General features: G+C 43.7%; 3 protein-coding genes across 3 annotated transcripts in view; all 3 read left to right on the forward strand.

The window, feature by feature from the left end:
• Positions 1-2,679, forward strand: part of tmem127 (transmembrane protein 127) — a 9,654-nt gene extending 6,975 nt beyond the window's left edge. Inside the window, exon 3 of the mRNA XM_028578448.1 lies at positions 1,247-2,679. Coding sequence (XP_028434249.1) covers positions 1,247-1,557 — 311 coding nt within the window. The 3' untranslated portion in view covers positions 1,558-2,679. The remainder of the gene's footprint in view (positions 1-1,246) is intronic.
• An 8,433-nt stretch (positions 2,680-11,112) lies between these two features.
• Positions 11,113-19,668, forward strand: gatd3l (glutamine amidotransferase class 1 domain containing 3, like). Its single transcript, XM_028578817.1, has 7 exons — positions 11,113-12,231; positions 13,334-13,386; positions 13,463-13,576; positions 14,665-14,796; positions 15,550-15,642; positions 18,152-18,317; positions 19,442-19,668. The coding sequence occupies exons 1-7, from the start codon at positions 12,115-12,117 to the stop codon at positions 19,574-19,576; spliced, it is 810 nt and encodes a 269-aa protein (XP_028434618.1). The 5' UTR covers positions 11,113-12,114; the 3' UTR covers positions 19,577-19,668.
• A 2,454-nt stretch (positions 19,669-22,122) lies between these two features.
• Positions 22,123-27,500, forward strand: part of tmc1 (transmembrane channel-like 1) — a 42,409-nt gene continuing 37,031 nt past the window's right edge. The window contains exon 1 of the mRNA XM_028579210.1: positions 22,123-22,159. Within this exon, the coding sequence (XP_028435011.1) occupies positions 22,123-22,159 (37 nt within the window). The remainder of the gene's footprint in view (positions 22,160-27,500) is intronic.

The following is a 27,500-nucleotide window of genomic DNA, read 5'->3' on the forward strand; positions in this document are numbered from 1 at the left end:
ACAGTATTGCCACGAAAAATATCGCGATACTATGCTGTATCGATTTTTTTCCCCCACCCCTAGACCCACGTAGAGCGCGGATTTCATGTCGCGGCTTTCGTCACTTTTTTGTCACGTTGCGTTAGATTGAGTGACGAGTAGTACTCGTCCTGTTGTTTATTTGGTGGCCGTGACTTGGCGAGCGATGGCGTCCCGTCACTGGTCCAGTTGCTCACCCTAAACGTGGACCCTAAAGGGGAGAGAGAGCAGACGACAGATCGCTTGAGTTCAGTAGAGCAGACGGCTCTGCAGCGTCGTGTAATTACGACTTTATGACTTTTCATTAACGGCTGAAGGAGCAGCGCTGCTACATGTACGTAGCAGAAACCCTGTTGTGCGTCCGCCCTATTTCTCATACCGGGGTGGCAGACATTTTTACCGTGGCGGGCCGCCATCAACATAGAGGAAACGCTGAAGGGTTCAGTGTTTCAGTGTGCCACGGTCATCTGCCTAATGAGATATTTTTAACAAGATGTATCATGTTTTACCAAGATATTTTCACGTTCTACCTAAAAGCGACATGCTGCTCTTTGGATGCTTTTATATAGACCTTAGTGGTCCCCTAATACTGTATCTGAAGTCTCTTTTATATAGACCTTAGTGGTCCCCTAATACTGTATCTGAAGTCTCTTTTATATAGACCTTAGTGGTCCCCTAATACTGTATCTGAAGTCTCTTTTATATAGACCTTAGTGGTCCCCTAATACTGTATCTGAAGTCTCTTTTATATAGACCTTAGTGGTCCCCTAATACTGTATCTGAAGTCTCTTTATATAGACCTTAGTGGTCCTCTAATACTGTATCTGAAGTCTCTTTTATATAGACCTTAGTGGTCCCCTAATACTGTATCTGAAGTCTCTTTTATATAGACCTTAGTGGTCCCTAATACTGTATCTGAAGTCTCTTTTATATAGACCTTAGTGGTCCCTAATACTGTATCTGAAGTCTCTTTTATATAGGCCTTAGTGGTCCCCTAATACTGTATCTGAAGTCTCTTTTATATAGACCTTAGTGGTCCCCTAATACTGTATCTGAAGTCTCTTTTATATAGACCTTAGTGGTCCCCTAATACTGTATCTGAAGTCTCTTTTATATAGACCTTAGTGGTCCCCTAATACTGTATCTGAAGTCTCTTTTAGTCTCTTTCAGTGTGTCTCGGTCATCTGCCTAACAAGATATTTTATTATATTGTATTTATTTCTCTCAGTGTTGCAGTGTGCCACGGTCATCGGCTTCTGCTACTGGGCGTCGGAGCTCATCCTGTCCCTGCAGCAGCAGCACAAGAAGTATCACGGCTCGCTCATCTACGTCACCTTCGCCATCAGCTTCTACCTGGTGGCGGGGGCGGGCGGCGCCTCCATCCTCGCCACCGCCGCCAACCTGCTGCGCCACTACCCCACCGAGGAGGAGGAGCAGGCGCTGGAGCTGCTCTCCGAGATGGAGGACAGCAGCGAGACTTTCCCCGCCGACTACGACATCGCCAATCAGTTTCAGCCGCCGCCGGCATACACGCCGTAACGATCGCCACGCTCCGGCCTTTTTGCTAAACACTCGCTTCTCTCTCTCTGTCTCTCTCTCTCTCTCTGTCTCTCTCTCTCTCTCAGCACGGCTTTTGGCTCGATGAGCAAAACTTCCCCCCACTCACACTCTTTATAAAATGGATATCTTTGCGAAATATCTCGCCGTAACGAGCGCGGTCTGTGCGCAGAACTTTGATTGGTTGATTGGTTGACTGACGGTGCGCTTTGGGTGCATGAAAGCCTTTTCTTTAGCGGTGGCAGAAAATGTAGGAGATGATTCTTAACGCTCACCACTGAAGCTGTTTGTGATTTGTAGGGTTGGGCATCCTTTGGATTTTAAGGATTCTGATTCCGGTTCTCATCGATTCTCGATTCTTTGAGGGGCGGAGTTGAACGGGTCACATGCTTATTTCACAAAGAAGAGGAAAGTTTTATTTTGATTCAGTGGTGGTTGGCAGTTTTACAGCTTTTTCAACGTAAAAAATAAAGCCAGACTAGATAGAGCTCCGCTTACTGAGCTCCGTGGCTGCAACACAACAAGCGCCTGGCTGCTACGGAAACCAAAACTTGCGCATGTTAAATTGGGAAGCCGCGATCGGATTTGAAACCAAATCCTCCAAAACGATCCCAATAAAGAAACGACACCGATGGAATCGTAGGAATCGGTTCTCGATGCCCAACCCTAGTGATATGCATGTAAATGGCGTCTAGAGTTCGGTTCTTTACGCGTAAAGCAAACTTAAACTGCGGGGAGTGCTTTAACATCACGAGTTACGGACGAAGCCGCGGCCGGATAAGTGCCGGAGTTTTTTTTTTTTTTTTTTTTTGGCGACCGAGCTGTCGGCAGATTGTCAGAGGTTCGATGCTCGTTTTGGAGCTTTGTTAAAGGACTATTCCGGCGCAAAATGTACCTAGGGGTTAATAACGTGTGTGTACCGTGTCGTGTGTTCTCTGGGACATGTTTTCATAGTAATCAAATGCGTATCTAGCTTCAGCTAGCTTTAGCGCGAACCAGTGATTAGCTTGCAACGCTAGTATTCAGTTACCTGACTCCACCAGATGGATCGCTTCGCATTTGCTCGGCTTATCCATCTGGGAACTTTCCGTTGGAGCACTTTTGGGAAGGGGGCGAAAATCCTGGTTAGCTGATTGGATAAACCATCTGTCTATGACCACCTATAGTTGGTGATAGACGGGGCCAAATCAACCAATCAGATCAACGAAGCGTATGAAAATACAACCACGAGCCAGGCTACCCCTGCTGCTGCTGCAGGCAAAGCATAGCTTGTTAGCTCAGCAAGCTAGCAGCATGTCGGTAAAGGAGATTTGCCGTTTGTGTAACGAGAATTTAGGAATAAAAGAATAAAAGGCCCCATTTCAGGTTCCTGGTCTATATTCCAAAAGAAGGATCCAAGGGAAAAAAGCATTAGCGAGCAGATAACAGAATTAGGGCTACCGCTGTCTGGAAATCCTGATTAGCTGATTGGATAAACCATCTGTCTATCACCACCTAAACCCGCCTCAAAACCAACGCTGATTGGTCGGTCGTTTGGCTAACGGCTTTTCAAATGTTCTCCATCTCAAGATGCCAGACTGATAGGTTTTCAGGGCACTTGGAAAGTTTTTTTATTTATTTATTCATTTATTTTACGAGGAATACCTCTTGAAATGTGTCATCTCATTTTCTGAAGGGTCCTCGGTAGGACTGGACAGTACAAAGGACAAGACATTACAGTACAACATACACATTCACTCACATACTAACTTCCCCCCCACACCCCTGCCCAGACATCACCAGAATGATCATTACAAAATGCATGAATAGCAATTAAGCACAAAAGAGAAGCTGAAGAGAAGATAGAGAAATACTGGAAAACTGGAAAAAAATAAAAATCAGATAACCAAAGAACAATTACACCAGAAAGCAATCAAGCTTTATGGAAAAGCATTTACACCAATTGCTTGTTTGCAAGTAGGACTTTATTAATTGAAAGTAATCACAAATCTCTATTTCTATACGACTAAAAAGGCTCCAAATATCACCACACTTCCACGGTAGCATAATGAGGGTCCATGCATGTTAACCGAAGCATTGAGAACTTTGTAAGTGTACAGACAGTTTATTAAAAAGATAGTTTAGAAAGACAGTAGCTCCCAAGGCTGCAGCCACCTGTATACGAGAACGTTACTATCTTTCTAAACTGTCTGTACACTTACAAAGTTCCCAATGCTTTGGTCAACATGTAGGGAGCCTCATTATGCTACCGTGGAAGCGGGGTGCTATTTTGAGCCTTGTTAGTGGAATAAAATAGTGATGGATTTTTACTTTCCAAGCGCCCCGAATTCACCAGTTCGCGCTAAAGCTAGCTGAAGCAAGACATACATTCGATTACTATGAAAACATGTCCCAGAGAGCACTCGGCACAGTACACATAGGTTATTAACCCCCAGGTTCATTTTGCGCCGGAATTGTCCTTTTGAGCGTCATTTTGATTTAATTTTTTATATATATTGCCGTTTGTAATGTATGATTTTATTTTCCTAATCCATCAGAAAATGCAGAATTACACTGAGAAGATTATTTTAGACAAAGCCTTTCATACGAAGATCTTATTTATTATTTAGTCGTCTGTGCTGTGTCTTATTTTCTTTTCTTTTTGCTTCGTAGACGCCCGTCACTGGTTTAGTCTTATTTAACTTCATCTTTACTTGAAATAACACGAGAAAACCTGTCAAAAAAACGTGACGTTTGAGTCTTTGTGGTTTTAAAAGAAAAAAAAAAGGATCATGGCATGTCTTGTGTGTGTCGAGAGCTTCAGCAGCCGCGGAGAAATCTAGAAACGTGTGCATTTTCAAAATAAGAGTTGTTGGAAGTTAAGTCGTGTCACGTTTCTCGTATTTTGATTTTAAAGACGAAAACCTTTTGTTTGTACTTTGTGATTTCCATACGGGACAGTTTTCAGTATATGTTTTTATATGCATGAGTTCTTTCGTGTGCAAATTTTAAACCTTTCAGGCAGAGAAAGCGTCACATGAGCTGCCTGCTGAGGCTTAAAACTGTGATAGATGTGGTGACTCTGTATCTTGTTCTGTTTTTGCTCCCCATTTCTGCACTTTGTTCCTCAAATTGTCATCATATACTTTCATTACCACAAGTATGTACATATTGATTGTTTCTACATAAAAAAGTGGTCATAATAAAAAATTAATATGCCATATTTTGTCTCATGTTTGTCATCTGAAAAACCCTGACCAACTTCCGGCAAATTTGAGATTTTCTCTGCAAGTCCGTCTGGCCAAGAGCCCATTTCCAATTTTTCCAAATCGAGGCACCAATCACAACCGTTGAGGAGGGCTCTACACCAATCACAACCGTTGAGGAGGGCTCTACACCAATCACAACCGTTGAGGAGGGCTCTACACCAATCACAACCATTGAGGAGGGCTCTACACCAATCACAACCGTTGAGGAGGGCTCTACACCAATCACAACAGTTGAGGAGGGCTCTACACCAATCACAACCACTGAGGAGGGCTCTACACCAATCACAACCGCTGAGGGGAGCTCTACACCAATCACAACCGTTGAGGCGGGCTCTACACCAATCACAACCATTGAGGAGGGCTCTACACCAATCACAACCGTTGAGGAGGGCTCTACACCACTCACAACCGTTGAGGAGGGCTCTACACCAATCACAACCGTTGAGGAGGGCTCTACACCAATCACAACCGTTGAGGCGGGCTCTACACCAATCACAACCGTTGAGGAGGGCTCTACACCAATCACAACCGTTGAGGAGGGCTCTACACCAATCACAACCGTTGAGGAGGGCTCTACACCAATCACAACCCTTGAGGAGGGCTCTACACCAATCACAACCGTTGAGGAGGGCTCTACACCAATCACAACCGTTGACGAGGGCTCTACACCAATCACAACCGTTGAGGAGGGCTCTACACCAATCACAACCGTTGAGGAGGGCTCTACACCAATCACAACCGTTGAGGAGGGCTCTACACCAATCACAACCGTTGAGGAGGGCTCTACACCAATCACAACCGTTGAGGAGGGCTCTACACCAATCACAACCGTTGAGGAGGGCTCTACACCAATCACAACCATTGAGGAGGGCTCTACACCAATCACAACCATTGAGGAGGGCTCTACACCAATCACAACAGTTGAGGAGGGCTCTACACCAATCACAACAGTTGAGGAGGGCTCTACACCAATCACAACCACTGAGGGGAGCTCTACACCAATCACAACCGTTGAGGCGGGCTCTACACCAATCACAACCATTGAGGAGGGCTCTACACCAATCACAACCGTTGAGGAGGGCTCTACACCACTCACAACCGTTGAGGAGGGCTCTACACCAATCACAACCGTTGAGGAGGGCTCTACACCAATCACAACCGTTGAGGCGGGCTCTACACCAATCACAACCGTTGAGGAGGGCTCTACACCAATCACAACCGTTGAGGAGGGCTCTACACCAATCACAACCGTTGAGGAGGGCTCTACACCAATCACAACCCTTGAGGAGGGCTCTACACCAATCACAACCGTTGAGGAGGGCTCTACACCAATCACAACCGTTGACGAGGGCTCTACACCAATCACAACCGTTGAGGAGGGCTCTACACCAATCACAACCGTTGAGGAGGGCTCTACACCAATCACAACCGTTGAGGAGGGCTCTACACCAATCACAACCCTTGAGGAGGGCTCTACACCAATCACAACCGTTGAGGAGGGCTCTACACCAATCACAACCGTTGACGAGGGCTCTACACCAATCCCAACCGTTGAGGAGGGCTCTACACCAATCACAACCGTTGAGGAGGGCTCTACACCAATCACAACCGTTGAGGAGGGCTCTACACCAATCCCAACCGTTGAGGAGGGCTCAACACCAATCACAACCCCTGAGGCGGGCTCTACACCAATCACAACCGTTGAGGAGGGCTCTACACCAATCACAACCGTTGAGGCGGGCTCTACACCAATCACAACCCCTGAGGCGGGCTCTACACCAATCACAACCGTTGAGGAGGGCTCTACACCAATCACAACCCCTGAGGCGGGCTCTACACGATGACGATAGCTCAGCAACGGCGAGCAGCTTTTTGTTTACATTCAACATGACGGCCACCGAAGCTGTTGCTGCTACATCACCCAGATCCTGGCTCTGATTGGTTGAAGGACTATCCAATGGCGCGCAGAGGCATTTGAGCGGCGTCCGTTGGTGACGCCCCCTTTGGAAATGGGCTGTGAATGAACCTTCCCCAGACCCACTCTCAGTTACACCTGAGAAGGGTCTGGTGTCAACCAGGCTAATCTGTACTCTGAGTTTCGGGTTCTTTACTTGTTACCATGGCCAGAAGAAATCTGGGAGACTTTCTTCGCCCAAAAACTATTTCAAATGACTCTTTACATGTCTTGCACAGTGAATATCAGCTTCTGCCTTCAAACAGACGCTTTAGAGTTCATTCTTTTAATCGTATTAGACTTAAAAACTCCTTCATACATCAATCTATCCTATTGCTAAACCGGTTACATTAAACTCAGTGCAATATTTATTTCCGGGATATACATCTCCAAGACTTTGTCTGTGTGTATGTTTATGTCATGTACTGTTGTTATATATGTTTTCTCCGTTTCCTTATTTTGGAGTTTATGTCATCTGTGGTAATGTCTCATGTATGTTTGTTGGTGTTATTAATCTCATGAATGTCTGGATGTATGTGTTTGTCCTCATTAGGATGTATGTGTATGTCATTTACTGTTTTTGGATGTATGTCTACGTGCTCATCTTAAACAAACTACCCAGGGATGTACAAAGAATTTCAGCCTTTGGCTGACAATAAAGTTGTATCGTATCGTATCGTAGAGCCGGCCCGACCCATAAGCGAACTAAGCGGCTGCTTAGGGCCCCGTGGCTACCAGTGGGCCCCCCAAGAGCGCTTGAAATGTCCCACAATAGAGCTCCTAACAGAGCTGGTCTATTTAGAAATAGCGTTGCTGCTAATAGGTCTCACATTAGTCTTTGAAATGTGTATTTGTACATTATGAGTGCTTAAACTAATATTTACAATACACAAGTTGGTTAAGTGCCAAGTGCAGTGGCAACATGTTACAATGTGGAGAGTCCCCCCAAACCAAATCCTGCTTAGGGCCCCCCAAAAGTCTAGACCCGGCCCTGCGTAGTAGTTATGACGGAGCAAAGCAGGAAGTAAGGTGAAGTATAACGGTGCGTACCATTTGTACTCGGAAGTTGAGATTTTCGAGTTCCAAGTCCCTGAGACACAAACTGGGCTCTGTGTCTGTCAGGAGGTCTGAGATCTACCGTATCAGCAGAGCAATCACGTAATGCACAGCAGATTATGGTGCAGGTGGATTATTTTGTGAAATATATTGACTATTATAACTTTATTTTTCTCAAAATATCACGACTCCTCCAAAATCAGATATATTTTGAAGGTGCACAAAGTTTTGGATATGAGCAGAAATCTTGCTCAAACAAATCTGAAATATAACAGTCCAGGGCTTTATTAATTCATTCAAATGAATTAATTTATCATTGACGTGAATAATTGTCATATGCACATTTAAGGAGGTTACTTCCTCAACAAAAGATGCAAAAGAAAAGGGAAGAGTAAATGATGCCTCTAGGCTACATGTGTGCTGACTCAGATATAATTAGAAAATCTGATCTACAGGAGAATAAATAGATGAAAGCAATACAGAATGCCTGAGAGCCTTACCTCCATATATTCCATTATGTTTTTATATTTGGATTATAATCTATGTTCACCTTTTACATAAAGATTTCCAGCATCAATTTATTCAGAAAAAGGTATAAATAGGTGCATACAAATTCACCAGAATGCAGGAAATGATGAGTTTAATGCTCAAAATTTTATGGGGGAGGACCCCCATACCCCCCCACATCATAAGTCACCATGCGGAAATTGAATAAATACTTTGTATTTGGTTGAATTGTCAGTGTCTTTTGTTGTGTAAATCTGAGCAATTATTAATAATAACAAAAACACTAATAATAATATTAATGAAACACTCCTATTCCTTTGCATCCTTATGCATTCTATTATCTCAAACAGCCTTAAAAATAGTGCATTTAGCTGACGTAATTGGTTAAAAAAATCTCCACCGGGGGAGCATTCCCTGGACCCCCCAAGGTTTGGGCTAAGCCCCAAATGTTTATATCGTCTGGCTCCGCCCCTGTCTCAACCCCTCAAAGTCTCGGTATTGTCTTGGTCTTAACCCCTCAAAGTCTCGGTCTCAATCCCTCAAAGTCTCTGTCTTGGTCTTGTCTTGGTCTTAACCCCTCAAAGTCTCGGTCTTATCTCGGTGTTAACCCCTCAAAGTCTTGGTCTTGTCTCGGTCTTAACCCCTGAAAGTCTCGGTCTTGGTCTTGTCTCGGTCTCAACCCCTCAAAGTCTCGGTCTTGGTCTTGTCTCGGTCTTAACCCCTCAAGGTCTTGGTCTTGTCTCGGTCTTAACCCCTGAAAGTCTCGGTATTATCTCGGTCTTAAACCGTCAAAGTCTCGGTCTTGGTCTTTTCTCGGTCTCAACCCCTGAAAGTCTCGTCTTGGTCTTGTCTCGGTCTTAACCCCTCAAAGTCTCTGTCTTAACCCCTCAAAGTTTCTGTCTTGTCTCGGTCTTATCTCGGTCTTAACCCCTCAAAGTCTCGGTCATGTCTTGGTCTTAACCCTTCAAAGTCTCGGTCTTGTCTCGGTCTCAATCCCTCAAAGACTCGGTCTTGTCTCGGTCTCAATCCCTCAAAGTTTTGGTCTTATCTCGGTCTTTAACCCTCAAAGTCTCGGTCTTGTCTCGGTCTTAACCCCTCAAAGTCTTGGTCTTGATACACGTCTTGGTAATGACTTCAATTCAATTTTATTTATAGTATCAAATCATAACATAGGTTATCTCGAGACACTTTACAGATGGAGTAGGTCTAGACCACACTCTATAATTTACAAAGCCCCAACAATTACAGTAATTCCCTCAAGAGCAAGCAGTGCGACAGTGGCGAGGAAAAACTCCCTCTTGGGAAGAAACCTCGGACAGACCCAGGCTCTTGGTAGGCGGTGTCTGACGGGCCGGTTGCGGGTGTGATGAACAGTGGCGATAATAGTCAAATTAATAATGGAAGAGTGACTGGAATATAGCGGGAAGCTGCAGGGTTCAGCAGGAAGCAGCAGGGTTCAGCAGGAAGCAGCAGGGTTCAGCAGGAAGCAGCAGGGTTCAGCAGGAAGCTGCAGGGTTCAGCAGGAAGCAGCAGGGTTCAGCAGGAAGCTGCAGGGTTCAGCAGGAAGCAGCAGGGTTCAGCAGGAAGCTGCAGGGTTCAGCAGGAAGCAGCAGGAAGCTGCAGGGTGCAGCAGGGTTCAGCAGGAAGCAGCAGGGTTCAGCAGGAAGCAGCAGGGTTCAGCAGGAAGCAGCAGGGTTCAGCAGGAGGCAGCAGGGTTCAGCAGGAAGCAGCAGGGTTCAGCAGGAAGCTGCAGGACATTGCAGGGCACCGCTGACCTCAGCAGGGAGTGCAGTAGGACCACGGCGACAGCTGGAACCAGGATCTTGGTGCCAACGTTCTCCAAGGAAATACACTGGGGGAAAAAACATAAGGACTCCGGGGAGTAAACTTCCCAGAAGCTAGGATTAGTAACCAGCATTTCTGGGACGGGATACACACAAATAGTAATAATAATAGTAATAGAAAGGGAGAGGAGAGAGCAGCTCAGTGTGTCAAAGGAAGGAAGGAAGTCCCCCGGAAGTCTAGAACTATAACAGCGTAACTATAACAGCGTAACTAAGAGAGACAGGTCATAAGGAGAGGTAGCTTTTTCGGGCTTAGAACTCTCCCCCTGCCGGATCGGGCTTGGCTGGCCTGCCTCCCTCTACTTTGTTATGTATTATTAATCTAACAATTATGAAGAGAAGCAGGTGGGCCAGTTAGGTGAACACTGCAACTCCTCACTCCCTAACTATAAGCTTTATCAAATAGAGTTTTAAGTTCATTCTTGAAAGCGATTACATTTTCTGCCCCCCGAACCCAGATTGGGAGCTGGTTCCATAGGAGAGGAGCCTGATAACTAAAGGCTCTGGCTCCCATTCTACTTTTAGAGACTCTAGGTACCACCAGTAACTCTGCATTCTGGGAGCGCAGTGCTCTAGTGGGACAATAAGGTATTAGGAGCTCTTCTAGATATGATGGTGCTTGACCATTTAGAGCTTTGTAGGTAAAGAGAAGGATTTTAAACTCAATCCTGGACTTGGTCTGGGTTAAGGTGTCCTTGACAACAACACTGGCGCTAACATTACTACTTAAAAAAAATCTCGTTAAAAATATCTTATCTTTTTGTAAAACATACATGTATATGCTCTTTCAAAAAACTTTCTTTAACTTTAACAGTAAAAAGAAAATCCCCAGATTTATTTTTAGGTCTGCTCCATACAACTCTCTTCGGCACGTGTGGCCTGCCGCTGCACTTTTTATTGAACAGTATATTGACTTTGACGTTTCCGTCTCACCGGGGTATTTCTGGGTTTACTGTCTAGACGTTGTAGACGCATTACAATGAGTAAGAGCCTTACAACCTAATAGCCTTTAAAGGGCATACAGCAGGCCTTGCACTGTGTAAAGCAGGGGTGGAATGTAACTAAGTAAATCTACTTAAGTACTGTAATGTTGAGGTACTTGTACTTCACTTTACTCTTTTCTTTTCATGCCACTTTCTACTTCTACTCCGCTAAACTTCATGCCAACAAAAACTCTGATAATAAGTGACAAAAACCTTAAAATAAAAGATAAGAATGTAGAAAAAAGGGACTAAAGCGCCAAAAGAAATGACTGAAACCTCTCAACAGTGACAAAAATGTGGAATAATTGACAAAAACCTAAACAATAAAAACATTGAAAAAAGCAACTAAAGTGTCAAAAAATGATAAATCTAGAGTAAAGGTATAATGTCAAATGGCAAAGACAAAACTGGTTAAATATATATATAGTCATCCCAGCAGTGGAATGTAACTAAGTACATTTACTCCAGTACTGTACAGTCCAAATGTTGTGGTAGGATCTGAATACTTCTTCCAATGCTGGAAACATTTTCAGAAAGATGAACATGGATGAAGAGTGTTGTGCAGAAACCATACGTCAACATTTAAAACTTTATTAAAAACGTTATTTTTGCGTTTTCTTTCTGCAGGTTTCTCCATCTGAATGCAATGCAAAGAGTTCCACGGTTTAATGTGCAACACGTTTAGATTACTCTCCAAGGCTCAGGTGTTGCCAAATGACTTAAGTTAATCAGATGAATAAACAGGGTATTAAAAGGGAAGGGTGTAGCGATGGCTTTTCTTAGAAAATAGCTTACGTTGTAACGTCACACGGTCACACTCTACAGGTATATAAACCGGCGCAGTGAGATTTTACCACCATTCACATTAAGTCTTTCACAGGCTCTGTAACGAACAAACTGTTCATTCACATTTCTGTCTCCAGACACAGAGAGGTTGAAGGGAAATCATGCTGGCATCCAGGACTCTGCTGTCGAAACAAACGCTGGCTGTTCTGTCTCGCCAGCCGGCCTGCTTCGTGCACCACGGGGACTATGGCAACTGGGGGAATACCAATATTGCAGTGGTGAGTGAAACATATCTATCAGGCCCGTAGCCATAGCCTGGCTCCACTCTCCTACGTACTTCCGCTCAATTTTCATTTTACTTCCTTTCCAGTACTACTAAGCCTTTTTTAACATCGAAGGCAGGGGACTACACATGAAAAATAGCCTTTTGGCTAATTCTGGCTTTGGGAAATCATGTGTTTATTAATTTGAGTAATTGGCGGCGGAGAAAGATGCGAGCAAAGCCATTCGGTCCGTTGTGGCAACACTGCCGAATATCCAGAAGTTAAAGACCGAGCAAGAACAATCTTTGCTGAGGTGTGTTGGTGGCCATGATGTCGTGGCCCTCCTCCCCTAATGTACCAGAGTCTGGTAGGACCAGGCTAGTGGACCAGAGTCTGGTAGGACCAGGCTAGTGGACCAGAGTCTGGTAGGACCAGGCTAGTGTACCAGAGTCTAGTAGGACCAGGCTAGTGGACCAGAGTCTGGTAGGACCAGGCTAATGTACCAGTCTGGTAGGACCAGGCTAGTGGACCAGAGTCTGGTAGGACCAGGCTAGTGTACCAGAGTCTAGTAGGACCAGGCTAGTGGACCAGAGTCTGGTAGGACCAGGCTAGTGGACCAGAGTCTGGTAGGACCAGGCTAGTGTACCACAGTCTGGTAGGACCAGGCTAATGGACCAGAGTCTGGTAGGACCAGGCTAGTGTACCAGAGTCTAGTAGGACCAGGCTAGTGTACCAGAGTCTAGTAGGACCAGGCTAGTGGACCAGAGTCTGGTAGGACCAGGCTAGTGGACCAGAGTCTGGTAGGACCAGGCTAGTGTACCACAGTCTGGTAGGACCAGGCTAATGGACCACAGTCTGGTAGGAACAGGCTAGTGTACCAGAGTCTGGTAGGACCAGGCTAATGGACCAGAGTCTGGTAGGACCAGGTTACCGTAGCCAGCCTAGTGGTCCAAAATCAGGCCCTTTTGCAGTTTTTCCCTCATTTTGTAATTAATTATGAGGTTCAAATGCTTCATTTTGGTGACTTTTTATGCACAATGTGAGCTGGATTAGCTTGTCACAAATGTGTTTATTAGTGTGTGCTTTGTTGTGATTTGTGAATCAAAATGTGATGCAGGTTTTCTCCGGATGTGGCTGGTGGGACGGGACTGACGTCCACGAGGGAGTTTAGTAAGTATCAGAGTTTCACATCATCGCAGGAACATTAAACCACGCAGATACGATAACTCACACTCTCTGTGTTCAGCACCATGTACCACCTGAGCCGTAACGGCGCTCGCTTCCAGATGTTTGCCCCGAACCAGCAGCAGATGCACGTGATGGACCACATGAGGAAGCAGCCCGGCTCCGGAGAGAACCGGTAGGCCTCTATTTTGTCCTAGAATACTTCTGTTTCTTACGTAGCCCCTAAAGGGATTTTCTTTTCTCTTCTATGCACAATAAACTTTTCTTGTGAGCATGCAAAAGCAAACTTAACCATTGTGTTGTCTTCCTGTCGATCATAAACTTATGTTCCTAGCGGGTCAAAATTGAAAATGGACATTTTTTGGGCGCTTTTTCCGACACTTTTGTCACTTTTTTCGATGCTTTTAAAAAAGAATTATGGTCAATAAACCTAATTTACATGACATTATACAAAAGATTTTAATAAAAAAAAGCAGACAGGCAGGGACCATAGGGCTGTGGGACCATTGGGCTGTGTGAATATAGGGCTGTGGGACCAGTGGGCTGTGGGACCATAGGGCTGTGGGACCATAGGGCTGTGGAACCATAGGGCTGTGGGAACATAGGGCTGTGGGAACATAGGGCTGTGGGACCAGTGGGCTGTGGGACCATAGGGCTGTGGGAACATAGGGCTGTGGGAACATAGGGCTGTGGGAACATAGGGCTGTGGGAACATAGGGCTGTGGGACCAGTGGGCTGTGGGACCATAGGGCTGTGGGACCATAGGGCTGTGGGACCATAGGGCTGTGGAACCATAGGGCTGTGGGACCATAGGGCTGTGGGAACATAGGGCTGTGGGAACATAGGGCTGTGGAACCATAGGGCTGTGGGAACATAGGGCTGTGGGAACATAGGGCTGTGGAACCATAGGGCTGTGGGAACATAGGGCTGTGGGACCATTGGGCTGTGGGACCATAGGGCTGTGGGACCAGTGGGCTGTGGGACCATAGGGCTGTGGGACCAGTGGGCTGTGGGACCATAGGGCTGTGGGACCATAGGGCTGTGGGACCAGTGGGCTGTGGGACCAGTGGGCTGTGGGACCAGTGGGCTGTGGGACCATTGGGCATTGGGACCATAGGGACGTATGAACACACAAATAAAAATATAAGCAATAAAATACATACAAAATCAAGAGCAATTAAAGATAGAATGATAAAAAAAACACTGCCTGACTTGATTAATTCCATAAGGTAGTATTTATGATTATTTCTGGCCGTCACATAGGAACATGATGATGGAGGCAGCTCGCTTCAGCCACGGTCAGGGGATGACCCAGATGCAGGACCTCTCCAAGCTAGACATCAACAGCTTTGACGCTGTCATCTTCCCCGGAGGCCACGGCGTCACCAAGAACCTGTGAGCAACAAAACAAAAAAAAGGTATGTCCCAATTCAGGGGCTGCAGCTTTCGGAGTCTACGGTAGAGCTGAAGATCTTTCCCCCGAACCCCACTGGTCGGTCTTAATTTCTATTATTGTACACAGGCTCGGGGCCTGCAGATATCTAGCTACCCCTGCAGAGCTAGCTAACGTTAGCCCTGCAGATATCTAGCTACCCCTGCAGAGCTAGCTAACGTTAGCCCTGCAGATATCTAGCTACCCCTGCAGAGCTAGCTAACGTTAGCCCTGCAGATATCTAGCTACCCCTGCAGAGCTAGCTAACGTTAGCCCTGCAGATATCTAGCTACCCCTGCAGAGCTAGCTAACGTTAGCCCTGCAGATATCTAGCTACTCCCTCAGGCGTCAGGCAGTTTATGGAGCTTCTACGCTCCGAAGCAAATTTGGAGCAAATTTTTAATTTGGCATACCTGTTCATAACACTGCGTATATTCAACATCTACACAGTTAATTTATCGCCTAAAAGAATCTCAGAAGTGAATTTAATAATGAAATAGCAGACGAAAATTGTATTCTGTAAAAGGATTTTTACAGCATTTGAAGGAGCCTTCGGAAATGGGACAGCCTTTGTCGCGCCGATGTGACGCAATAGGTCTACCAATGCAGCCTCCGAAGGCTGCAGCCCCTGAATTGGGACATAGCTAAAGTCATCACTCTAACACTGTGTGGTGGAGAAGATTGAAGCACTAAGGTTAGTTTTTGTGACTCTTTAGATGCTCTTTTGTGAAGGACGGCAAAGACTTCAAGCTGCACAACGACGTGGAGAGGGTGCTTAAAGAATTCCATCGCTCGCGCAAGCCGATTGGGTACGTACATCATTTAATGGATATTTAATCCATCAGTTCTGAAGAAGCAAAACTGTCAAACTCTATCATGTACAAGCAACACAAGTCGTTTGTTCAAGCATGAATTACGACTCATCTTTACGTTGATAGTTTCGGCGCTCTCTAGTTTGAAAATAAAAGTAGGGTCTAAATGTCGAGAACCCTCCTCCACTCAAGCAAATTCCGAAAAAGGACAGAAAGAAGGCTCCGACACTGAGGCAGCAGGCAGTCTGTGATCCTTTTATCTGCTGCGTGGAGTGATGGGTCAATATAAGGGTCAGGTAAAAAGGACTCCCGCTGGCAGGTGTGTGATGATAGCAGACGCAGGATTACTGGAATTAAAGACTGGAGTTGGCAGCAGAGCAGGAAGCAGAGGATGAAGATTTGCTGAGTGTTGGATCTGGGCCCAAACTGTCACTCAAAGGATAACACCAGCAGCGTAATCATTTCCTGTTGCCATTAATTCAATAAAAAAACTGAAGAACTGGAGACTTGGGCTGCAAGATATGAGGAAAATATGCTAGGCCTTTATGTAATAACGTTGTTGAATATCTTGATAACGATATAACTTGAGATAAATAATCAGATATTAAAGTGTTCTCAGTTCTGTTGCTTTCAGTATTCTGCTAAAATACAACAAACTGCTTGTTGAGTTTAAAACAAACGAAAGGGTTAGGGTCATTAAGTTGTTTCCTGTATATCGGTAGTTTAACTTAAAGTTCCCATGGCATGAAAATGTCACTTTATGAGTTTTTTTTTTAACATTAATATGAGTTCCCCCCCAGCCTGCCTATGGTCCCCCAGTGGCTAGAAATGGTGATAGGTGTAAACCGAGCCCTGGGTATCCTGCTCTGCCTTTGAGAAAATGAAAGCTCAGATCCACCAATCAGGAATCTTCTCCATATGAGGTCATAAGGAGTTACTTGGCATATTCATATTAATCATACAAAATATTATGAATAATCTGTGATGTATTAAACTGGATAAAGATGAGACTTTATTGATCCAGTGGTGAAATTCACAAGCTAGCTGCCAAGTCAAACTTCCGCTGTTATTTTGGTGAAAGTAACTCAAAAGTAATGCAAAAGTAGTGTAACGCATTACAATTCAGAGACAGTAATATTTTAATATAACCAATTACTCTCAAATGACAGTAACTAGTAATCTATAATGTATTACATTTTGGAAGTAACTTGCCCAACACTGTAGGGGACCACTAAGGTCTAGGCTACAGTACAGGCCAAAAGTTTGGACCTTCTCATTCAATGTGTTTCCTTTTTATTTTCATGACTATTTCCATTGTAGATTCTCACTGAAAGCATCAAAACTATGAATGAACACATATGGAATTATGTACTTAACAAAAAATAATTAGAAATAACTGAAAACATGTCTTATATTTTAGATTCTTCAAAGTAGCCACCCTTTGCTTTTTTATTAATAAGGGAAATAATTCCACTAATTAACCCTGACAAAGCACACCTGTGAAGGTAAAACCATTTCAGGTGACTACCTCATGAAGCTCATTGAGAGAACACCAAGGGTTTGCAGAGTTATCAAAAAAAGCAAAGGGTGGCTACTTTGAAGAATCTAAAATATAAGACATGTTTTCAGTTATTTCACACTTTTTTGTTAAGTACATAATTCCATATGTGTTCATTCATAGTTTTGATGCCTTCAGTGAGAATCTACAATGTAAATAGTCATGAAAATAAAAAGGAAACACATTGAATGAGAAGGTGTGTCCAAACTTTTGGCCTGTACTGTATATAAAAGAGACTTCAGATACAGTATTAGGGGACCACTAAGGTCTATATAAAAGAGACTTCAGATACAGTATTAGGGGACCACTAAGGTCTATATAAAAGAGACTTCAGATACAGCATTAGGGGACCACTAAGGTCTATATAAAAGAGACTTCAGTTACAGTATTAGGGGACCACTAAGGTCTATATAAAAGAGACTTCAGATACAGTATTAGGGGACCACTAAGGTCTATATAAAAGAGACTTCAGATACAGTATTAGGGGACCACTAAGGTCTATATAAAAGAGACTTCAGATACAGTGTTAGGGGACCACTAAGGTCTATATAAAAGAGACTTCAGATACAGCATTAGGGGACCACTAAGGTCTAAATAAAAGCATCCAAAGAGCACCATGTCATGGGACCTTTAAAAAGAAATATAGACACTTTATGATGTCCTGTTTTTACGCTTGTAGAGCAGATCTCGGGAGCATACGCACCACTACGCTGCTCTCTGCCCGGTGTAAACACTTTCATTGATTATAGAGGAAGCGCAGTGTTGGAAAGTCCACTCCATGTACGTTACGCTGTAATGTAGCCGGCCTGTAAGGCACCAGATTGGTTTGGGCCGGCATCTTTGATCCTATATTTTTGGCTCTGTTGTCAGTTTTGTTGATTTCTGTTTTTCTTTACTCTCAGCCCCCGATCGTTCTAATATCTTAATGAAAACCTGCTCCTGTTTCAGACTGGCCAGCATGGCTCCGATGCTGGCGTGCCGCGTGCTGCCGAGCATCGAGGTAACCATGGGATACGAGAAAGACGAAAACACCCGCTGGGGGAACTGGCCAAACACAAACATGGTGCAGGCGGTGAAGAGCATGGGCGCCCGCCACAACGTCCGCGAGCCATACATATCCTTTGACAAGTAATTTTATGCACGTTAGCAACTGAATCCTCACAATGTCAATATTGATGGTATTTCGGTTACACTTTACTTGGCGGTATCTACATAAGAGTGACATGACACTGTCATAAAAGTGTCATAAACAAGTCATAAACATTTATGACATAACGCTTCTTTTAGTAAGTGTCATTCTGGTCTTACAGGGAGGTGTGTTCAGGTGCATTCTGGGCATGCTGGTCTTACAGTGAGGTGTGTTCAGGTGCATTCTTGGCGTGCTGGTCTTACAGGGAGGTGTGTTCAGGTGCATTCTGGGCGTGCTGGTCTTACAGGGAGGTGTGTTCAGGTGCATTCTGGGCATGCTGGTCTTACAGGGAGGTGTGTTCAGGTGCATTCTGGGTGTGCTGGTCTTACAGGGAGGTGTGTTCAGGTGCATTCTGGGCGTGCCGGTCTTACAGGGAGGTGTGTTCAGGTGCATTCTGGGCATGCTGGTCTTACAGGGAGGTGTGTTCAGGTGCATTCTGGGCATGCTGGTCTTACAGGGAGGTGTGTTCAGGTGCATTCTGGGCGTGCTGGTCTTACAGGGAGGTGTGTTCAGGTGCATTCTGGGCGTGCTGGTCTTACAGGGAGGTGTGTTCAGGTGCATTCTGGGAGTATTGCTATCTTGAGGCAGCGGGAAGTGATCTCACCATTGACCAACAAAAACCTGGTCTAAAGTCAATAACGCAGCATTTCATTGTTATTTTAACTGAGCATTAGTCAAATGCTCCTATTGGCTCGTGCACAGCGCGCACACACTATGCTTGTTACACACACAGGGACACACAGCAGCACACACACACACACACACACACACACACACACACACACACATGCAGAAGATTACAAATGCAAATATTAGGGTGTAAATCCTCCATCATAACAGCAATGCTCCAAGGTCCAAACGCGCCTGGCTTTTAAAGGGAATGGGAGATGATCTCTGATTGGTTGATGAATGGGAGATGATCTCTGATTGGTTGATTGCATGTTACGCCCAAAACACACCTCTGATTAATGAAGACACTAAGAACAACCCTTTAGGACCAGGCGCCCGGCACTACGTTCTGCTTTGACCTTAACTCTGCTCTCTCTCACGAAGCCTATGTGGACGAGAAGAACAAAGTGGTGAGCACCCCAACCTTCATGTGGGAAACGGAGTACCACTATCACTACATATTCGACGGCATCGGAAACATGGTCAAACACGTCATGCGTATGTCGACTAAGTGATGCGCCGCGTTCAGCCCGGAGAGAAGACGATAATAGAGGAAGTTGGTGTTGGTGTTGAACGTACACATGTCGGTATTTGTGGTGAATTCTGATCTGAGACTAAATAAATGCTTTAGGAAAAGAGCACATAACTTGTGGCGTGTTATTGAACATACTGTATTTGTAATATTTATAAGTAGGCTAAGTAAACTACCGCATACCTGCCAACACTCCCGTTATTCCCTGGTTTCTCCGGTTTTTTAGTCCTGTGTCCCGGACCCCTCCCGGTTTTTTATTTCTTCCGGGAAAATCCCCTAGTTTGCAGCAGGGCCCAAACTCCTGTATAAATAATCAGACCAATATGTTTGTCTAATGTTGACCAGTTGCCAGATCTTGTATGAAGCGCACTCTATTCACACAATCCATACAATTTTCAACCGTTTGTCACATCAACCTGGCAACCTTTAACACTCAACCTGGCAACCTGTAGTCCTCAACCTGGCAACCTATAACCTGCAACCTGTAACCCTCAACCTGGCAACCTATAACCCTCAACCAGGCAACCTCTAACCCTCAACCTGGCAACCTCTAACCCTCAACCTGGCAACCTCTAACCCTCAACCTGGCAACCTCTAACCCTCAACCTGGCAACCTCTAACCCTCAAACAGGCAACCTCTAATCCTCAACCTGGCAACCTCTAACCCTCAACCAGGCAACCTCTAATCCTCAACCTGGCAACCTCTAACCCTCAACCTGGCAACCTCTAACCCTCAAACAGGCAACCTCTAATCCTCAACCTGGCAACCTCTAACCCTCAAACAGGCAACCTCTAATCCTCAACCTGGCAACCTCTAACCCTCAACCAGGCAACCTCTAATCCTCAACCTGGCAACCTCTAACCCTCAACCAGCCAACCTCTAACCCAGTTGCGCAGTTGATCTCTGCGTAAGCTTCGCGGAAAGTTCAGACCCAAAAGCGAGCCGATAAAGATGGCAGGTGAAGGCGGCGTTCCCGCAAAGAAATCAAAATATAGCTGTAAATTTCAACAGTGTTGGCCGCAACAATTTACATGCATCTTACCAGAGTCATATCCCCAACCTCCACGCTTTTATTAAGGTGTGTCGCATTGATTTTAATGTAGCGCACGGAGGGAAAAATGACATCACCCAGCATATTAAAACACAGCGGGGTCTTACAGTACACTTAACAGCCCCCCCTCCCCCGGTCACAAATCTCCCGGATTTTGAAAACCAAATGTTGGCAGGTATGCACTACCTGTAAAAAGTTTGGGGTCACTTAGAAATCTCCATTCCACTCCTGAGATCAGCTGAGATCAGTTGCATTGTGTTTTTTTTTTTTTAAATCAGGGCAGCAGTTTTCTGTGTGTGGCTGATCTCTACTGCAATATCTACATTGCCCATTATCAGCAACCATTCCTCCAATGTCCCAAAAAGGCTCATTCTGTTTACTAATCTGATATCATTTTAAAAGGCTAACTGAGAAAACATTGGAGAAGCCTTTTGCAATTATGTAAACACATGATGTAATCTGAAAACTGCTGCCCTGGTTAAAAAAAACAGCAATGCAACTGATCTCAGCTGCTGTTCACACACACAGGCACACACACATTCACTCACACACACACACACACACACACACACAGGCACGCATGTATGCATGCATGCACACACACACACACACACACACACACACACACACACACACACACACACACACACACACACACACACACACACACACACAGATATACGCACACACACACACAGACACACACACACACGCACTCACACACACAGATACATACACACGCATGTATGCATGCATGCATGCGCACACACGCGCACACGCACAGATACATACACACACACACACGCGCACACACACACACACACACACAGATATACACACACACACACACACACACACACACACACACACACACACACACACACACACACACACACACACACACACACACACACAAGCACACACACACACACAGCACACACACACACAGATATACACACACACACACAAACAGATACACACGCACTCACACACACACCGATACATACACACGCATGCATGCATGCACACACACACACACACACAGATACATTCACACACACACCCACAGATACATATGCACGCAAGCATTCATGCACAGACACGCACGCACGCACACAGATACATTCACACCTACACACACACACACACACACACACACACACACACACACACACACAAATAAACCTTCACAAACACACACACACACACACACACACACACACACACACACACACACACACACACACACAAACAGCTGCATAAAGGCAGTCATAACTGTTTGAATAATTCATCACTAGTGAAATTGCTCGGCTCTACGGTTTCAGTGGCGTCATTGTCAAGGATTCAGGTCGATGGCTGGCGAAGTTAAAAAGTGAAAGGGAACTTCTCATCACACACACACACACACACACACACACACACACACACACACTTGCAGCTTCAGCGTCTGCCGGATGTTTTAGATGTTGGGAGGAAGATGCCGCGGGACGGTCTGATCACCTCTGAGAATGACAGTAAGACATTAACCATCTTTATATTCATCTTGATTATTTTTGTGTATTCATGTCTTTTCTGGATTAATGTGTGGATTATTTCCTGAAAATATTAACATATTACAAGTTGACATCACACCTAATTTCAAAGGTTATGCAATCAATGTTTTCACTGTAAAAAAAATCCTTATTTTACAGAAAATAACTTTATTTTACAGTAGTTTTCAGTTGCAAAAAGAGTCAACTTTTCATCAATGTTGTTGCCTCTTGACATTTTTATCACTTTTTTCCTACACTTCTGTCACTTTTATGATTATTTTTTGGGCATTTTAGGCCTTTATTTCTATAGGAAAGCTTGTAATTGAAAGGAGAGAGAGAGAGAGAGAGGGGGGGGGGGAATGACATGCAGCAAAGGGCCGCAGGTCGGAGTTGAACCCGCGGCCGCTGCGTTGAGGAGCAAACCTCTATATATGGGCGCAAGCTCTACCAGGTGAGCTACCCAGGCGCCCATCTTTGGACATTTTTTGGCACTTTTTGTCTTCGTACAGCAGCAGGAAAAAACTCTGTTTCCTTTTCTTTTCAAACAGGCAGTAGTGATAATACAGCTCTTCTTATCAAAATATATATATATATATATATATATATATATATATATATATATATATATATATATATGTGTATGTATATGTGTATGTATGTCAATCGATTTTAATTCGATTCAAAATTAATTACATACTCTGATTAATTAATTGAAAAAAGAAGGGTACTAAACAACAGTAGGTGACATTAAAGAAGGGCTTGTTTATTGCTAAGGCCATATGGTCAAAATAAAATGATTTGATAATAATCTATAACAATAACTTATTTCACTAGTAAATTGCTGTTGAACGACAATAACAACCACCAGATGGGAAACGGACATTTACATTAACTTCAAATGCACCACGAGGCTGTAGTTTACCAGTTTCATTGAACGCACCGTCTGTGTTGTTTTTGCTGCAGATTGTTAGCCTAGAGATCTAGACGCACCCTAGTGGCAGCTGGCTGGTCAGGCTAGCACACTGTTACACACCGGCGTTGAATCCTCGACAGTAAAACACAGTCAAACTTTACACCGTTTAGCGTTAGCTGTTAGCATTTCAACAGTGTTTAATCCAGCTACTAGCTAGCGGTAGGCTAACGTTAGCTGCTGTCGAGTGTAGTGTTAGCTAGCGTCAGGTGCAGCGGTGTTTGTGTTGCCTGTATCGTCCATTTCAGAGCATCAGAGAGAAGAGCAGACCTATCAGGGGCACCAGATTTCGGTAGCCAGGGTTGGCAGGAAGAAGTAACAAGTAGCTACATGTTCCCATCAATGATCCAGGCAGCACCTCCTCGTCTCCCTCCTTCATTTTACACTCGAATGGTGGCTAGAAAGGCTCCGGGTCAAACGTCAATATGGAATGGATTAATCTGCGTTATTTTTTTTTAATTAATCAAAATTAACGCGTTATTTTGACAGCCCTAATATAAATATATTAGGGGTGGGAATCACCAGAGGCTTCACGATACGATATCATCACGATAACTTTTTTTCCAACTTCAAATTTTTCCCAATTTCAAATGATGTCCCCAAAAGGAAACTTTGTCAACATCCGTTTTATTTAAAAAAGATACATGTCTCTGTTTGTTTATCCCACTTCAATTGTATTGCTGCGAAATCAGATTGTCAAGCAGACAAACTAACCAACACATATATCATAAAAGATCGATACTTGGCATCTGTGTATCGATACAGTATTGCGACAGAAAATATTGCGATAGTATGCTGTATCGATTTTCCCCCCCACCCCTAATATATATATATATATATATGAGCCATGTCAGTTATATAGTGTGGCACTGGTTGAGAGCTCTTGTACTGTTCAGCACCATCGCTGTCCAGCTGTCGCTGTCCGTGGTGCTGAAACATTGTTACTTGATTGGCAAACTGCTTTCTTTGTTCAGTCCTTCCAGAAAAATGTGGAGTTTTTTGTGATTGTTGCGGGGCGAAAATCCTTGATTATGCGGCACTTTTTCTTAAAAAATGCGATGGAATATGCTATATGATATTTATGCAATTTTATGCGATGAAATTGTGGGAACATGCAAAAACTGCGGTTTGTCAACGCAATACGTAAACAAATAAGATACAAAAATATATACAAATAATATAATATGAGAGTACAAATAAAAGTAATAGTCTTAACAGAGGGAAATAAAGATACAAAAGAGACAGACTCAAAAATTGTTAATATAATATAATATATAATAATAATAATAATAATAATAATATAGACAGCAGGAGCACTTAAAGATATTTCAGATAATATCAGATATTAATATAGCTTTCTTATTGGATACCAACTTAACAGATTCAAAGTACATGTCAGATCCCCCCCCAACATCCTGCTTTTTGATGATGTTCACGTTGTGTAATTACGTCACTTCATAACGTTCCCATGGCAACAGGGGAAAATGGCTGCTCTTGTGTGAAGTAAACGCAACATTTTTTCAACTTTCTGATATATATATATATATATATATATATATATATATATATATATATATATATATATATATATATATATATAATCATGTTTTTCTGGAGGAACTGTTTGAAAAAAATTTGATTATTTCCTGAAAATATTCACATTTAACAAGCCGACGTCACACTGTCTGCTGTTCAAGCAGGCTTTTACTTAGTCGATGTTTTTTTTTTATGGTTGTTTGTTACATTTTCTATTTGTATTTCCATGTGCTCGTATTGTGACTTCTTGTGTTGAATTGCATTTCATTGTGAAGCACTTTGTGATTTTTATCTGTGAAAGGTGCTATACAAATAAATTTGACTTACTTACTTACACGTTTTCTTGTTTGTTTTTTTTTAGTCGGAGATTAATTTAATAGTTATTCTTTGCAGCTTTAGTTGAATTGGGGTTAACTTCAAAGGTAATGTAATCAATGTTTTCACTGTAAAAAAAAAAAATCCTTATTTTACGGAAAATAACTTTATTTTACAGTAGTTTTCAGTCATGAAAAAAACTTTTTCAACAATGTTGTTGCCTCTTTTTTTAATGATTTTTTTGGGGGGGCTTTTCCACCTTTAATTTTACAGGACATGCAGGAAATCATCACAGGTCAGATTTGAACCCTGGACCTCTGCATCAAGGCATAAACCTCAGTATATGTGCACCTGCTCTACCCACTGAGCCAACCTGGCTATTTTTAATTTTTTTTATATATATTTTGGGGCATTTTAGACCTTTATTTATATAGGACAGCTTAGACATGAAAGGTGGGGGAGAGAGAGAGAGAGAAAGAGAGGGGGAATGACATGCAGCAAAGGGCTGAAGGTTGGAGTCAAACCCGCGACCACTGTGTCGAGGAATACACCTCTATATATGGGCGCACGCGCTACCAGGTGAGCTACCCAGGCGCCCATCTTTTGACATTTTTATCGCTTCATTTTCTACGCTTCTGTCACTTTAATCTTTGGACATTTTTGTCATTTTTTGTCACTTTTTTTTGTTGACATTTTTGTCTTCGTACAGCAGGACAAAACTCTTTTTCCTTTTCTTTTCAAACAGCATATGAACCCCCGGTCTCCTGGGTGAGAGTCCTGTGTTTATTTGTCTCCCCCCACCCTCCCCCGTCTCCCTCCATTGGGTCTTTGTTGGTTTCTTTTGTGCCCCTCGGCTCCACACGGCCGTAATGACCCGAGCGCCGGCTTCTCCGGTTACACTCCGGACTCCCATCAAAGGCCCGACTACATAAATATCAGTTCAACGTGTCAGTGGTTCTCTTTGTTCTCCTCGTCATCCCTCCTTCACTCCGGGACAATAGAGCTCACAACGAGAGGGAGGCCAGTGAAAGGTGACGGGGGGGTCAGCGCGGGTTGAATTGAGGAGGAACTGGACGGGACGCACAGTGTTTGTTACAGGGGTTAGGGCCCCTCCCTTAAAGGTCCCATGACATGCTGCTCTTTGGATGCTTTGATGTGTTCTTTAGGGGTTCTTTAGGGGTTCTTTGTGTGTTCTTTATGTGTTCTTTAGGGGTTCTTTATGTGTTCATTAGGGGTTCTTTAGGGGTTCTTTAGGGGTTCTTTGTGTGTTCTTTAGGGGTTCTTTGTGTGTTCTTTAGGGGTTCTTTGTGTGTTCTTTATGTGTTCTTTAGGGGTTCTTTGTGTGTTCTTTATGTGTTCTTTAGGGGTTCTTTATGTGTTCATTAGGGGTTCTTTAGGGGTTCTTTAGGGGTTCTTTGTGTGTTCTTTAGGGGTTCTTTGTGTGTTCTTTAGGGGTTCTTTGTGTGTTCTTTAGGGGTTCTTTGTGTGTTCTTTATGTGTTCTTTAGGGGTTCTTTATGTGTTCTTTAGGGGTTCTTTAGGGGTTCTTTATGTGCTCTTTTGTGTTCTTTGTGTGTTCTTTAGGGGTTCTTTAGTGGTTCTTTGTGTTCTTCAGGGGTTCTTTATGTGTTCTTTAGGGGTTCTTTGTGTTCTTTAGGGGTTCTTTGTGTGTTCTTTAGGGGTTCTTTGTGTGTTCTTTATGTGTTCTTTAGGGGTTCTTTATGTGTTCTTTAGGGGTTCTTTAGGGGTTCTTTATGTGCTCTTTTGTGTTCTTTATGTGTTCTTTAGGGGTTCTTTAGGGGTTCTTTGTGTTCTTCAGGGGTTCTTTATGTGTTCTTTAGGGGTTCTTTATGTGTTCTTTAGGGGTTCTTTGTGTTCTTTAGGGGTTCTTTATGTGTTCTTTAGGGGTTCTATATGTGTTCTTTATGTGTTCTTTAGGGGTTCTTGATGTGTTTGTGTTCTTTAGGGGTTCTTTATGTGTTCTTTAGGGGTTCTTTATGTATTCTTTATGTGTTCTTTAGGGTTTTTTGTGTGTTCTTTAGGGTTTCTTTAGGGGTTCTTTATATGTTCTTCAGGGGTTCTTTATGTGTTCTTTAGGGGTTCTTTGTGTGTTCTTTGTGTTCTTTAGGGGTTCTTTATGTGTTCTTTAGGGGTTCTTTGTTTCACTAATTGGACCTTTTTGGCAGATGTTTGTTTGTTAACATAACGACGGACAAATAAAACTAATCTAAACCAAACCGAGTGTGTGTGTGTTTGGACTGAAAAAGGTGGTACATGATTGAGGCGTGCGTGTGTCTGTGTGTGTGTGTGTGTGTGTGTGTGTGTGTGTGTGTGTGTGTGTGTGTGTGTGTGTGTGTGTGTGTGTGTATGTATGTGTGTGTATGTGTGCCTCCATGTGTGTGTGTGCCTCCGTGTGTGTGTGTATGTGTGCCTCCGTTTGTGTGTGTGTGTGTGTGTGTCTCCGTATGCCTCCATGTGTGTGTGTGTGTGTGGGTGTGTGTGT

This window comes from Perca flavescens, chromosome 5, assembly GCF_004354835.1.
Source record: "Perca flavescens isolate YP-PL-M2 chromosome 5, PFLA_1.0, whole genome shotgun sequence".
Classification (NCBI taxonomy): domain Eukaryota; kingdom Metazoa; phylum Chordata; class Actinopteri; order Perciformes; family Percidae; genus Perca; species Perca flavescens.

Excerpts from the sequence above, each read along its gene's own strand:
- gatd3l (XM_028578817.1), top strand. The coding sequence starts at position 12,115 with ATGCTGGCATCCAGGACTCTGCTGTCGAAACAAACGCTGGCTGTTCTG. Across the intron at positions 13,577-14,664 it reads CCCGGCTCCGGAGAGAACCG|GAACATGATGATGGAGGCAG; the intron begins GTAGGCCTCTAT and ends GCCGTCACATAG. Across the intron at positions 15,643-18,151 it reads CGCTCGCGCAAGCCGATTGG|ACTGGCCAGCATGGCTCCGA; the intron begins GTACGTACATCA and ends CTCCTGTTTCAG.